This window comes from Mus caroli, unplaced genomic scaffold (assembly GCF_978045245.1).
Source record: "Mus caroli unplaced genomic scaffold, Mus_caroli_1 scaffold_13, whole genome shotgun sequence".
Classification (NCBI taxonomy): domain Eukaryota; kingdom Metazoa; phylum Chordata; class Mammalia; order Rodentia; family Muridae; genus Mus; species Mus caroli.
In genome coordinates this window covers 383,470-397,828 of record NW_028227268.1, presented here as the reverse complement: position 1 = coordinate 397,828, position 14,359 = coordinate 383,470, and the positions used below count along the sequence as shown (strand labels likewise).

The following is a 14,359-nucleotide window of genomic DNA, read 5'->3' as shown; positions in this document are numbered from 1 at the left end:
TTTCATGAATTCATGTTTACTGCATAATTACAGACAAGTTTACATCCATCATCTTTGTTTCCTATTTGGCCTTCCTGTTTAATGTTTCTTTCCTCCTTATCTGAATTTCATTTCCTACCCTGTTAACTTGTTTCACAGCTCTGTTCTTCTGTCCCTGATTACCCTGGGGCCAGCACTCTTTCTTGACACATTACGTTATCCCTGGCTGTGACCTCCAGCTGCAGAGCCCTGTCTGAAACTGGCTTGTTCTAACCCTGAGGTCTTGGAATTTAGCCGGCATGGTCTCGCTGGTCAGCTTCTTAACTTACTCTTGTCAGCTTTGTGCCTGAGCTCCTGTCATGTCTGTGTCATGTTGTAAGAGGTTTTGTTTTTTCCTCTCTGTGTGCCCAAGTCTTCCCAGGGCTTCCCCCTGCAGGAGCCATATGAGAGATACATAGGTGTTGCTCTAGGAGTGGTGACAAGAGATGGGGCCATGGTGTAGTCTTGGTCCCTTATGCAAGGTGAACTTCAGTTTAACTCTGCCCTTTACATTGTTAGAAAAGTTTAAACATATTCGAACAGTTTATTAATGTACTCTGACAAGGCCACAGAGCTATTACTACACAATTCAAGCTGCCAGGATTCTGGGACATGGCAGACTTTAGCCATCTATCAAGAGAGGGTGAGGTGGCAACCAGCCTGATGTTGCCATGTCTCTTCACAGCCTATTCCAGGAAGCTGAGCCTTGCCTACCTAGCTGGGATGTCTCGCCCTGAGGCTCCACAAAAAGCTTTACCATCATGGAAACTTGGTGCCACAGACATCTGAGGAAGGTAGCACCTGCTGCTAGATGGATTGGGAGGCCATCTCCGGAGAGCAGTAATTCCTCATGCGTGCTCTGCTCTGGTGGCCGGGACTGCCCATACGTTTGCTGTCACACAGACGTGCTTCTCATTAAATCATGTATCACACAGCCTCTGCCTATCTCTGGGACGTCTGTGCACAAGGAGCTGGAGGATCTGCTGTGGCTCCCTCCCCTTCAGTGCTTTGCTGTGTGATTCCTGTAGCATGAGGGGCGTTTCACACCCTGGTGTAGCAGATGAAGTGACAGGCTGCTCGGCCAGCCAAGTCACCAACAATGCTACAATGGTCTGAGCAAGAGATCATCAGAAGCCAGCATCCCTGTGGGCATATGGATGGCACCTCTGGTCCCAGGGCCTGCATGCCTACCTGTCCTGCTGTGGGAGTCCCATGTCTGCCTCCTCTGCCTCTTTGTATCTGACGCCTGAGGCTCATTAAGCTGTTGTGGATGGGCAGAATTCAAGGTTACAGCTCACAGTAAAGTGGCCAGGGCCTCAAGCCAAGTCGTGGTAGTATGTGTCCCCTCAGTGTAATAGCCAGACTTGAAAGTACACAGGCTGCTGCCTCTACTGGGAGCCACTTTCCAGGCCTGGGTCTGCAGGATTGCTCTGCTGCCCTGGTGGCAGGGACTTCTAGGGGCCTGCGGGCCTGGTTCACACTTCATTCCAGTCTCAAACACCTCTTTCCTAGGCTCAGCATTTTCTCTTGGGAGCAGAAGAAAGCCTGGCTGAGATCAGCTGACGAGGCCATGTGTGAGACAGGCTTCGATGTCTTGTCTGCTGGGAAAGAGAATTAACTAATTTAGTATTATTTTAAAACACAATTCCAAACTCAACATTTTAAGACATGGAGATCAATGCCCCTTTCAGTGAGATTTAATGGTTGACGTAAAGGATTTTGTTCCCAGCTAGCCACCTCTGCATGTATATCTCACTATAGGCAACTGTCCCCACTGGATGCCTGGTGGGCTGGAAAGACCTCAACAGGAAGGGTTTCCACTGAGGTACTTAGGAGGATCCCACCTCTCCAGGTATCGTGACAACTGGTGTGACCAGGATGGTCCATTAGGGCAATAATGCTGAGTGATAATGTTAGACTCAGCACAGAGCAGTGTGGCCTGTGAGTGTCTAGGTACAAAGGAGTCAGGAAAGCTCTCCAGTGGGCATGTTTGGGCAGGCGGCCATATAGGTGTGTGCCCACACAAGAGTGTTCACTTGGCCTCCTGTGAACACTATGAATTATGAGCAGGAAGAAAGTAGCTAGGGCCATTGTGCCCAAGACCAGGTTCCTAAGCCTAGGGTGGGGTAGATAAAAGGCCAAAAGAGACCTGATAAAACTGGGTCCTTAGCTGTGCCTTCCCAACTGGTGGATGGAAAAATGTCCTCACAGGAAGAAGCTGTGTGGCTCTTGCTGGGTCTTAAAGAGGAGACATCCAGCGAGTCCCCCAGACTCCTATGTTGAAAAGCCCAGGTAATTCCAAGACAGGAAGATACAACCTCTCAGAGGATGAAGCCAATGTTCACAAACAGGGAGAACAGCCCATCACCAAGATCCAACTCTGCCAGTAATTCCAGAAATATGGAAGAACAGTTTACCAAAAGCAAAGCAATAGGACTGGAGGTCTGACATGCAAGATCTGGGAAGGCAGGACACTGGAGAGGGGGGTGCCATGGTCTCCTGAGCAGAAGGTTGTTAGAGCTCCTAACCATGGAAGTCTGAATGTAACAAGGTTAGGCCAGGCACACACGTGCAGCCCATCATTCAGGAGCTGAAGAGGGAGTTGAATTCAAGACCAGCCCGAGCTACAAAGTAACTCAGTAGGTGTGTCAATAAACAACCTAACTCAAGAAGATCAAGGCCTGGGACCAATCAAGATCTTGATCACTTAAGTTGAGAAGTTAGATGTATTAAAGTTAATTTATCATTTTAATGTGAAATGCCTCTGACAGGCTCATGTTTGAACATTTTGTCCCAGTTGTTGGGACCCTTTGGAAATAGGGCCTAGTTGAAGGAGTGGCCACTGGAGGATACAGCTTGAGGTCTGGAGCCTTGAGCCTTGCTTCTGGCCCCCTCTCTACTGCCTGCTCCACTAAGATATGAGAAGGTGAAGATCCCTGGCTGGGAACAACCCCCACCGTCACACCTTCCCCACCACGCTGGGCCCTCAGACCATGAGGTAGTATTTGGTATTTGGTCACAGCAGTAAGGAAGGTAGCTAGTACAGATGGTTTCAGAATGAAGAAAAGCTTAGCTTAATAGACATTTCTAGAACCCAGAACGTTTTGCAGGTTCCTGTTACTAAAAAGAAAACATAGTTTTTAAAAAAAAATTACCAGATAGCTGGTGAAAGTTACCAAATATAGGAAATTTGCCTAAAGTGGTGCTCGGAAAATTTAAGCCTCAAGTTATGTAGCAGAAACGAATGGGTGAAAATTAATGCAGTAGATGTGAGGGGAGACGCTGGAGGAAGCAGAGACTAAGAGTGGTCTGTATGACAGGGAGGCAGAACAGACAAGGCTCAGAGCTTACAGGCGTTGCAGTGAACACCCACCTAGGCGGCAGCCTCAGCTGAAATGGACGAAGTCCCGGCCTTCTTGCAAGTGCAGCGACTTCAGGTTGTCTTCAAACTCACCTCCTGTGAGGTCCTTGGGGGAGAGAAGACCCAGCTCAGTCAGGCTTCCTCTTGCTCTCTGGACTCTTGCAAAGCCTCAGCTCAGGGGCTGGGATTAGGCCTACTTAATCTACCTGTTAGGTGGCTCACAATGAACTTCTGATCCTCTACAGTTAGGGAAGGGGCCTGAAGGGAACCAGAGGTCACTGAGAGCAGAAGCCAGGGCTGCTGTTTTATGTTGTGTTGGTCATCAACAGCAGTGAGGTACTGAAAGGTGCCTTTGCCACCTGGTGTTAGCCCACCACAGAAGGCATTTAAGCCACTCTCAGATGGTAAGGGCTGATTCACCTTTCCTTCTGTCTACTCAGGTAACTTATGTACTCCATATCTGCCAAGCACCAAGCACCCACCCTCTGATTCCCCTTACCTGTCATCTCCCAGTCCCTGACAGGAGCAAAGCCCATCATCTTGCTGAAGAGCAGCCCAACTATTGGCATATGGGAGTCTAGGGCCATCTGGCAGGATGTGGGAACTACTCTGTCCCTCTTAAGTCAGGTACCTGTCCTTTGACCAGCGCAAGAGGTCTCTAAGCTAGGCTGTGACCCTGACTCTACCTTGTCCCACCGGTTCCAGTGGTGGAAGTGAAAAACATTCTGCCTGGAAAATCAGAAATGTCCACAGTGGCCACACCTACTCCCCTTCCTCTTTTCCCTCACCTCTCCTTTCCCCACATTCAGAGAAGCGTCAGGCTTGGGCCAGGAGAGGTCAGAGACATTTCCACAACCACAGCAAGAGAGCTCTCCAAAAGGGCAGAAACAGTCCGTCTGTCCACACAGGTGGTCTTTGGAGATGTTCAACCTGACTTCTACTTCTCTTCTGGGATAAACCAGAGAAATGGGAGCTCACAGCAGCATGAATGACAACTGAGGGCTAGAGAGGACTCCCACAAGCCAGGGCCCTGACCTGCCAACAAGATCCAATAGTCTACACAGTGGATGCTCATACAGAGGTGCTGAGAAGAACCAGACATAAGAACAAAAAGTTGGGAGTCCATACACCAGAAGTGGAAAGCAGACAGTTGTGTGTCTGCACAGTGCTCCCACTGTCACCTACAGGCCAGTGCTTGCTCATCTGTGTTGAGGCATTTTCTCTCTGTATCATGGGTCACAATACAGTAGTTGAAAAATGTGAGAAAAATTCTGGAATAAGGAAGAATAGCTTCCCTCTGTGTAAGATACTGGATTGCGATCAGGTAATTGGTAGAAAGAGACCCAGGGATGGAGATGACGGTCTTAGCCAGCACATTCCCTAGCAGGAGAACGGGCTGCCCAATACGTGAGGCTGAGACAATCAGATGAACAAAAAAGCAAACTTGGGATTCCTAGTCTTTCTACCAAAGTAACCTCTCATTGAATCACAGATACAAATAAGAAGCAAAAGCCCTGATACAGATATGGGCAGTGCTCTGTAAACTGTTATGATCAAGAATAGCCATCTCAGAATGAATCAAACTTTCACCAGGGGAAAAGTCAAATAGTATAAGTTACTCTAAATGGAGAAAATATCAGTTTTTAAATTAAAACTCCAGAGTACTTGCTGTACATATGTGAGGACTTCCATTCAATCTCTAGCATCATTGTAAAGGCTGGGTGTGGTGGGATACACCTGCAATCCCAGGAGTGGGAAGTCAGAATGCAAGGACCCCTTGGGCCTCCACTGTCCAGCGTACACCCCTTGGCCGGCTTGTCTTGCTGAATCAGGATGTTCCTGGCTCAGTGGGAGAGCCTGTCTTGATGATGAAGCACTGGAAGGCAGTGAGCTGCTCCACCAGCACATACAAAACCACGCATGCACACAAACGGAAGAGCGTTCAAAACACTGCACATCCCAGGTAGGTCTGTCTTCCTCACTGTGTGAAGAGAAATGCCGTAGACTGCTAGAAGATACAGAGCAAAGGAGGGGCTTTCCACTCTCATAGTGTCTCCAGCTTAATGCTATTTCTGCCTGTCCGATGTGTGGCTGTTAGTCATTTGCTGCTGTGTGACATCACTCTATAGGAGACAGACAGACAGACAGACACATGTTCTGGGGGTCTGCAACCCTGCTGTGACCTGAAATGAGCTGTCACAGACTGGAAGCCAAGGGTTGAAACACAGGCTGAAGTCTGACCTGTGTCCTCCACCACCTCAACAGCATGGCCCACCACCTACTATCTGCGCCATGACCTAAGAACTGTGGCAGACCTCTGCAGCTGCCTTTGCCGAGGGCAATAGACAGGGTGACACAGTTATTCTTGGAACTGGTGACACCTTGTCCCGGGGCTGCTGACATTCAGGATGGCCATGCCCTCTCACCTGGTAGGCGTCTGGAAATTCCCACCAGGATTTTGAACGAGAAGAACTACTCAAGAACCAAAAGTGTCAAGCAAATTGTACACAACTCATCACAGATCTTTAGAAGCAAGACTGTCCTGGGCGGCAGGAATGATGACGACCCCTACTGTTTTCAGAGGCCAATGGTACGCACATGTAGTCTGACAAGAGTGACTGATGTGCAAGGCCTGCTTTAGCTCTGCTACAAGATGCACCCAGGAGCTTCTTAGTGTAAAGACAGCCCTCTTACTACAGTGAGGAAAAACTGTGGAAGCCCTCTTACTACAGCGAGGAAGAACTGTGGACAGGAAATGGGGCTGCTGACCAGCAGGAGTCCACATGGTCAGTGCCCTGGAGGACCCTCCACTGTCCAACGTACACCCCTTCCAGATGGACCTGTGATGGATGCTGTCTGAATGCACATGATGTTTCTTACAGGGGAGAAATTCCTAAGCAGGACACTATACCGTCATCATAAAATCAGTTAATGTCACCATCTTAAAAGAGTTCTGGGAATAACATCCGAAGAGCTGAGTCTCCTGAGGGGATGTCTGCCATAGGCTTGACCTGCCAAGGAACAGTGTTCAGAGTAGATAAGTCTAGCCTTAGCTCCAGCAAGACACGTGGTTTGGCCATCTTCAGCTTGGCACAGCTGTTGGGAGACCCAATTCCTTGGAGAGACTATGAGATTCTTTTTTGCACTGACCACAGAAACCTCAGTTTGCACAAAACAGAGTGGTTGGCACCTATGCCCACATGACCAAAGGCAGAGAAGCCAGGTGAACCCAAGGAAGGTCCTGTGGCCCTACTGGTCACCACCAAGCTATTATATGTGGGCAAGACTGCCCTTTGAGTAGCATGAACCACGGCACCTTGAACATGGTGGCTGGGCTCAGAACAATAGCTTTCAGTGTTTAAAGGAAAGAATGAAAAGAGCTTTATAAGGTTGTTACCCACCTCACCACCACCCCATCCCTAGTACCCACAAGCAGCTACTCCCCAGCTGCATCCAGCCTACAGAGCAGCAGCAATGGCCTCTAACCTAGTTCAGGGTGTCCTTATGGCCACAAGGTAACATTTGATTTACAATAAGGTAGTGGGCTATGTCCCGGGGCCCATTGTTGGGTCTTTTCCTTGGTTTGGCTCATATGATCAGAATGGGAGAGCTGATATCCAGGAGCCCTGCACCCATAGCCAATACTCACCAGCTTCACACAGATGACAAAGGGAGACTGGGCAGCTTGGAAATGCAGGATGGGGATCTTTGGCTTGGGTCTTTCCTACAGAGATGATACCAGCCATAAGTCATTAGGGCTTCACACAGAAGGAACTCCTTGAGACCTGTACTAGCCACAGCCTCTGCTCACAGTAGCTGGTGATCAAGTAGCAGATGGGGGGTCTTGGGCCAATCAGGACAGGACAGGTGGTTATAGCCCGGGTTCTGGCAGCCCCAGCCACCTGATAGCCATACGAAGAACCAACTCGGGAGGGCCAACATTGAGACCCAGAGTGAAGGAATATGTAGCCATTTCCCCAAGGACGGGGGCAGAGTCCACGTGAGTGTAAGGGAAAACTGGCATGGTATTGAAGACTCTTCCCTGTAAGGGGCTTTGGCACTCCACCACATGGCTACACACCTGAGAGTCTTCGTAGCAGTAGAAGCCCTTCCTGATTTTGTTCTCATCAACATCACAGAAGGCCACTACCTGGGGGTGAACATGGGCCAGCAGTTAGATGGCAGTGGGGGCTATAAGATAAAAATGTGATCAGAATAATGGCCAACAGGATAATGAGGAACAGGCTCTACCTTGTGCCGGCTGGCTGCAGTCAGGCTGCGGTATAACTTACGCCCCTGCTTGCCTGCATTCCAGATGGTGAAGGACTTCCAGTGAGGTAGGACTTGTTCCTCTAGGAAGTGGACACGGTGCGTCCAGATGGTCATCCTGTAGCCGATAAAGAGGGAAGCTTAAGTGGCCAAGTGTGTGGGCTCCAGTGCCACCTCAACCATTGGCCTGGGGATAGAGGTGAGTGGCACACCCTGTTTAGGGCTGAGTGCACACCACATCTAAACCATATCCAAGATCTAGCTCTGTTCTTTTGCCACCTCTCATAGCAAGAAGTCACCATGGACCACCATGTGAACCAATGCCCTCTGGGAAGCTTTGGCCATCCATACTTGTCCTGCTTTCTAGATGGCAATGTAGACCTGATGGATGGGGCTTCTCTCTCCATAGCTGTCAGTTCTAGCACATGAGTGGCTTCAGTATCTAGCAGCTACGTCTACATATATGAGGGTTTGTGCAAAGCCAATGGCTGGCATCACGTATCTTTAGCACCCTTCACCTTGCTTTTTGAGATGGGGTGAGCTGGAGCTCACCAATTCAGCAAGACTAGCTAGCAACAAGCTCCAGGAATCTTCCTGCTTCCCTTGAGGATTAAGGTGTGTGTTGCCATTCTAGCTTTTAATGTAGATGCTAGGAATTTAATTCAGGTCCTCATGTTTCTGCAGCAAGCACTTCACTGGCAGAGTCATCTCTCCAGGCCCACATTCTCCATGTGAAACTAGTCCTTTTGAGTTAGAAAGTGAAAAGGGATTTGCAGTAGACCCAACAACACAGGTCTGATTTCTCAGCTTAGTCAATACTCAGAAGAAAGGTCTGCATAAAAAGTCATGTTCACATTAGAAGGTAAACTTTCTGCCTCAGGCTGTCCCTTACCTCAGACAACCCCAAAGATGTCCTTTTCTGAACACAGATTTGCTCCCAGGCAGCAGGCCTTGGATGCAGATCTCCAGGGCTTGTTTCTTCTCAGGCCCCCTGAGCTCTAATCTCTGCCCAGACCCTTGCATCCTTGTCCTTTGGGGGAATGGTCCTTGTATGCGGGGCTGTACCTATTATGTCACTACCTACATCAGAGCATGTTTTGCTTGCTCGGCATTTTCCTGAGACCTCCCAAGTTAAACATTCTAATTAGGGTTGTGCTGAGCTTAGTCAGTGATTTTGGTAGGGGATTCCCTAGGGGTTTTGGGGAACCACATTAAGTGAATAGCATCTAGTTATGAACCCCAGCCAGTCCTGTCTGAGGCTGTAGTGCCCCCCTTCAATGAGAAAGTCACAAATAAGCCACACTTCAGCTCCATACAGTATATCTCACTGCAGCCATACTATCACTCAAGGACACGGAAGACTTTCAGAGTGAGAACCTTGATCTCAAAGGCTTCATGCAAGGAGGAGATACTTCACCACTGTGAAGCCAAGAAAGGCCCTTCTGATTTCTATCCCTCAGCAAACCTTAGTGTGATGGTACCAGACAGGAGCAAGGCAGAGTCAAAGGCAAAAAAGCAAGACTTGCCTTTTGGGGCATCTGTTCTGCCTAAATGTGGGTGAGTGTGAGGGAAATCCAGGCACGGGCTGCTCAGGCCCTGTGGTGCACCAGCAGGCAAACCTCCTACCCCGTCCTGGCCACAAGGGTCTCTCTCTTCCCTTCTGCCTTCAAGCCCTTGAGGAGGCTACACAAACACAGGAGATATAGCAGGGACTACTAGGCTCCCTCTGTCATCTCAGCCCTGTCCAGAGGGCTGCTTGTCCTTACCTGACCTTTTGAGGACCACCTGAGGGCCTTGGTCCCTACAAGAGGTCTGTTTTGTTCAGTGCCTGAGCAAGGCATGATCTACATATGCATATATGTGCATCAAATCCAGGAGTCTATTTACAATGTGCTTGTGTGGTATGCGGGCACATGTGCAGGGAACACCCATGAGCATTTCTGCACATGTTATATGGCATGCACAATGGTAAGTAAACATGTGCAACAACAGCTCCTGGTAGAGACTAAGCACAGTCCATGTCATGTGTTGGGGACATCCTACACACACCCTGGCTGGGTCTATTGAAGGTCTCTGTGGAAGAAAAACCTTGCATAAGTTCACATAATCAACCTATGAAACTCACTTGCAGGATGGTGGGTTTAACTATAGAGTGAAGTCAACTTGCTTCTCTAAAACACTGGGCACTAATGATTTATCTTATAAAGGAATTGCAAACATGTCCACCAGTACTGGGCTCTAGGCCTGTAAGGCTCTTAGCATCCTGAATTTTACTAGGTGGTCTCTACCATAGGATGCAGGCAGTTATAAAAAGGGAGGAACATCCTGCACTGGTCTTGCTTCTCCCAGGAGTCTGCCTAGAGAACAGGACATCTGGCACCTAGCACATCCATCTCCTCTTGCTAAGAAATAGCTAAGGGATGGGTTTTCCTGAATCGGTATGTGTGACTTTCTGGAACTTTCTGGGAAGAGGCTGAAACATCATAGCGGCAGCACTGTACCAGCTCATGGAGTACTGGGATGGGGGTGGGGGTGGGGGAAGCCCAATGACCAGCAGCATCTGTGGTCAGAAAAAGAGGCTTTAAGAACCTTGCTAGGGGAACACAGGGGACAACCCACTGATCCTGTCAGGTACCACAACACAGAATAGGCAGTCTCAGGCTGGATGCCAAGGATTAGGACACTAGTGGTATCATGTCTAATCCCCCCTTCCCACTTCTGAGATTCATCTTGTTGCTCTACACTCATCTGGAGAAAGGGCCTTATCTGGTTCTCTTTAAGCCCTGAATCATACTGCCACGGGAACAAGGTGATACCAGGAAGCAAACAGTTTGCAGCACGTGTACTGTAAAAGGCTAAACACACATGATCTGCGAGGTGACACATCAGAAAAGGTTACAGGGATGCCGTGACAACATACTGGGTTCAGCCACTCACAAGTTTAAGGAATGTTTGGCTTCCTGAGGATACTATTCTTGTGTCCTTTGGCATATGAAGTACTCCACATATATATAAAGAGAAATGACACAGATTCAGGTCATTTTGAACTTTAAAAATGACAGAATCAAGACACTGCCACCTGAGGTTTGGACAAAATCAACTCTCAAGCAAGCCTCAGGTTGTAATTACAGCTTTTATCCTGGGAGGTGCCGCAGCCCACAGCGTAAAGACTTTAATCCAACACAGAAACTTACATTAGATCACTTATTTTTGTGCTGTGGGTGGCAAAGCTTACTGTGCAAACACAAAGGAGTGAGCTCTGTACACACGGGCTGCTCTACTGAGAGACATGATGGGCGCCACCTGGGTGGGCTACAAGTCACCACCCAGGTGGCTTGAGCTTCACACAGCAGCATGGGAAGGACCTCCCTTACACACATGGCCACATGATGTGATCTCCAGGCATCTCACGCTCGTACAACCTACAAAATCATGATGTAAGATCGATGCCCAGCGCTTCACCAGCCAGCAGAATTGGCATCCAGAAACAGCTGCAGTGTGGTGCCCAGACAGCTGCCACGGGGCTATGTCACACACTCCACCTCTAGCAGAGGACCGTGGGAAGGGGCTCCTTCCTTGAACAGTGCTGTGTTTAAGACTTAATACAGGATGATGTAAACCATTCTAGTTGATTTTTTAAACATTTGTAGTCTTGCTGTGTATCTGTTTCATGTGCGCTGCTGCTCCTACCATCATGTGACTGCAGCTGGAATGAAGAGTGATGAGCATCGTCTTCCACTCTGTCTCTTGTACACCTCATGTTCCAAAGCACTGAGCCTAGTTTACCTCCCAAAACCCAGCAGCTTCCTCCTCTGCTTCCTAAAATGATCTTGATAAGATCTTGGTAAGACTGATAGAACTTCTTCCTTAATCATGCTATAGGATACCCCAGAAAATCCCCTGGCCTGGCTATCTTTTTTTTTTTAATTAGGTATTTTCCTCATTTACATTTCCAATGCTATCCCAAAAGTCCCTCATACCCCCCCCCCCCCGGGCTATCTTTTGTGAATGTTCTTAAAGTACTAAATGAAAATTTTTACTTTTTGGTCAGATGTCTGTGGGGTGGCTAGTATTGTTAATTCCCTGTTTTATTTTGACACCAATCTTGCCTGCATTCCAGCTTTACCCCTTCTATCCCTCACGTCTCCTGCATTGCCTGCAGTTTCACCGACTCATGCTGAAGGCTGTAGCCTATACAAGTTTTTCTAATTTCCTTTGTGATTTTTCCTTTGGTTACTTAATTTCCACATATTAGATTTTTCAAGATACTGAAATAGTTTCTAACTTAACACTTTGGTTGCTGAAGGTAAAACTCTTTAAAATTTACTAAGACAGATTCCACAGCTAAGTACAGGACTCTTAGTGCCTTGCTAGTCTGCAGGGCTGCTACAATCTTCTCTATGTTTGCGAGTGGCAAAAGGGACTGATTAAGTCTGCACTACATGTGCGTCTGTCTGTGGGTTTCAACTGTGTTTGAGATGCTCACAGGCTCAGAACTGCCATGTCCTCTGAGCATCTTTCCTACGAGCTGGTCCCACCAGTGTCTGCCTCCTGACAGCAGCCCTGCAAGATGCTCCTCCAAAGCTGTGATGACGTTCAGGTACAAGGAGGGCAAGTTCTGGTGTACATGAAGCTGAATCTTGTAAATGGTAAAGGTCCAAGGTCCAGGGACCCCAGAGTCACTGAGATGCTGCACACTGAAGCCTGGTGGTAGATGTAAGACACTCGCGAGGGAACTCCCACTCAGACGGCTCCAACCAGGCTAAGAACGTTACCACTGCCGCTTTGCAGCTGTAAGTACACGACTATAAATCTGTGGTTTGGGCAATAAGGTTCCCGGGGGCCACTTCCCCCAGTGCCCATGGGCTGTAGAGGGGACAGTCTCCTAGCACAGGCACAGCTCACTTCATAGTGAGGTGGCTGATATAAGTGTCTCATACACAGGACAGACTGAAGAGTTAACGAATCCACCCTCTTTTACCCTGTCCACATCTTTAACCAATGGACTTGGAGGACAAAGGACAATTGGCTAGCCAAAGAAAAGTGAAAGTGGATCATCAGCTATGGAGGCATAGCTCAGCCACTGTTTGACAACTCCCTCCACCGTGAGGACTGTTGGTTTGTCAGAAGACTTCTTGGGTCCCATGGAGAGCCATGCTAGTTTGGAGCAAATGAGAACGAAGTGGAGAGCAAGCCTTCGCCTCACACATTCAGGAAAACTGGTGTTTGGCTTTTGCATTGATGTTTCCTGACCTCTGTGGAACAGGACATCCAGCAGCCTTGAAGGACTTCCCACAAGGGTGACACAGTATACTCTGACCCCACCTTAACCTGCCCAGTGGCATGGCCTATACCCTGCCATCACAAGCCCTGACTCCACCAGCCCTGGGCCTAGTCGCACGAGTGACTCACAAGTGATCTAGGCCTGGCTGTACCTGCACCTCACCTGTTCTTGGACCATTCCAGATGTTTCCAGAACCTGGTATGCCCTACTTACTCAAGGACCGAATGTGTGGCTGCATATAGGTGGTATCGGTAGAGTAGCAGGCTGTGGTCCACCCGGAAGACGCCACCGCCCTTCCTGAGGTGCTCATAGAAGAACAGCAGATCCTCTGGAACACCCTGCAAAAGCCAGAGGACAGTTCTCACCAAGCTGGATACTGACCCATGCCATCAGATGCTATGGAAGGGTGTTTTGCTTAGAGCCAAGTATGGTGGCACGTGTGGCCCCGGTATCTGGGAGGCAGAGCTCATGGGATTGCTTAAACCCAGAAGCCAGTGCTCAACCTGGCACCACAGCCAGATTTTGCCTCAATAAAAGAAAAGAGTCTGCTCTGATACTTAGGGTGATGTGGGTCACAAGAGAGAAATGGAGATTAGTTTTTCTCAGCAGGTAAGAAATGAACTGTAAGACGATTGGAGGGTAAAGCAGAAGGTAGGCTAGTTGAGGGTCCCAAGACCCAGTTCTGCCTTAAATTCTACTTTGTGGGTCAGAAAAGGTCTTGGGGCAAACAATCAACAGAAAGAACCATGGGATAATCGATCAGTGAGCACAGAGTGGCTTCTGAGCTGCATGGCCTTGAGAGTGGAGAAAAAGGGGTGAATAAGCTCGCTTCCCGGGAGGCCCTCAATGAGATGCTGACCGTGGGAGAGACTGGGTGAGTCAGAATGCAAAGAAGGCTGAGATAAAAGGGAGTTAGAATATTACCCACAGGGTGGTCTGTTGCCAGGCTGTACTTTCATCACCAAAAGCAGAAGGGGGCGATGTTGAGACAAGAACCAGGAAACAGGAGTGCTGGAAAGAGGCTGAATTTCCCAAACGTTGGCCCTAGAGGTGCTATACAGGCGCCTCCCCAACCTAGGGGAACCCACAAATAGCCCAAAGTCTACCGGTTGGCACTTACCTGGCCTCCTTCATCAAATGGGCCCACGTGGGAGAACCAGGCTCGAGAGCAGAACCAGGTAGGCATGATCACCGTGGGGCCATGGGAGGTGAACACCTAAGAGGGATTACACCCGTGACACAAATAGAAAAGAACGGCACGTTATAAACAACCTACAACCTGCTGCTTCCAACATTAAGAGAGTGACAAGAGTTTATGCTCCTTCTTTGGTGGAAATAAGGGTCTGAAGTGCTCTATAGAGATTAGCCCACATGACGAATGGGTGGAAATTAACGGAGGCCACTTCCAGGTTGTCTTAGTCAGGGTT

General features: G+C 48.8%; 2 protein-coding genes across 4 annotated transcripts in view; one reads left to right on the top strand and one right to left on the bottom strand.

Annotated features, from left to right (window-relative positions):
• Tbcd (tubulin folding cofactor D) overlaps nucleotides 1–952 on the top strand; it is a 163,210-nt gene extending 162,258 nt beyond the window's left edge. Inside the window, exon 39 of the mRNA XM_021178456.3 lies at nucleotides 704–952. Coding sequence (XP_021034115.1) covers nucleotides 704–721 — 18 coding nt within the window. The 3' untranslated portion in view covers nucleotides 722–952. The remainder of the gene's footprint in view (nucleotides 1–703) is intronic.
• Nucleotides 953–1,186: 234 nt separating this feature from the next.
• Nucleotides 1,187–14,359, bottom strand: part of Qtgal (queuosine-tRNA galactosyltransferase) — a 58,413-nt gene continuing 45,240 nt past the window's right edge. The window contains exons 7-13 of one of the 3 annotated variants that reach the window (XM_029483329.2): nucleotides 14,053–14,148; nucleotides 13,146–13,270; nucleotides 7,631–7,766; nucleotides 7,461–7,529; nucleotides 7,029–7,103; nucleotides 3,392–3,485; nucleotides 1,187–1,619 (exon numbers count right to left, since the gene is read on the bottom strand). In XM_029483329.2, the coding sequence (XP_029339189.1) occupies nucleotides 3,405–3,485; nucleotides 7,029–7,103; nucleotides 7,461–7,529; nucleotides 7,631–7,766; nucleotides 13,146–13,270; nucleotides 14,053–14,148 (582 nt within the window). In that variant the 3' untranslated portion in view covers nucleotides 1,187–1,619; nucleotides 3,392–3,404. Of the gene's footprint in view, nucleotides 1,620–3,391; nucleotides 3,486–4,836; nucleotides 7,104–7,460; nucleotides 7,530–7,630; nucleotides 7,767–13,145; nucleotides 13,271–14,052; nucleotides 14,149–14,359 lie in introns of those variants that run through there. The other 2 variants (XM_021178458.3, XM_085829338.1) reach the window with 2 other exon arrangements.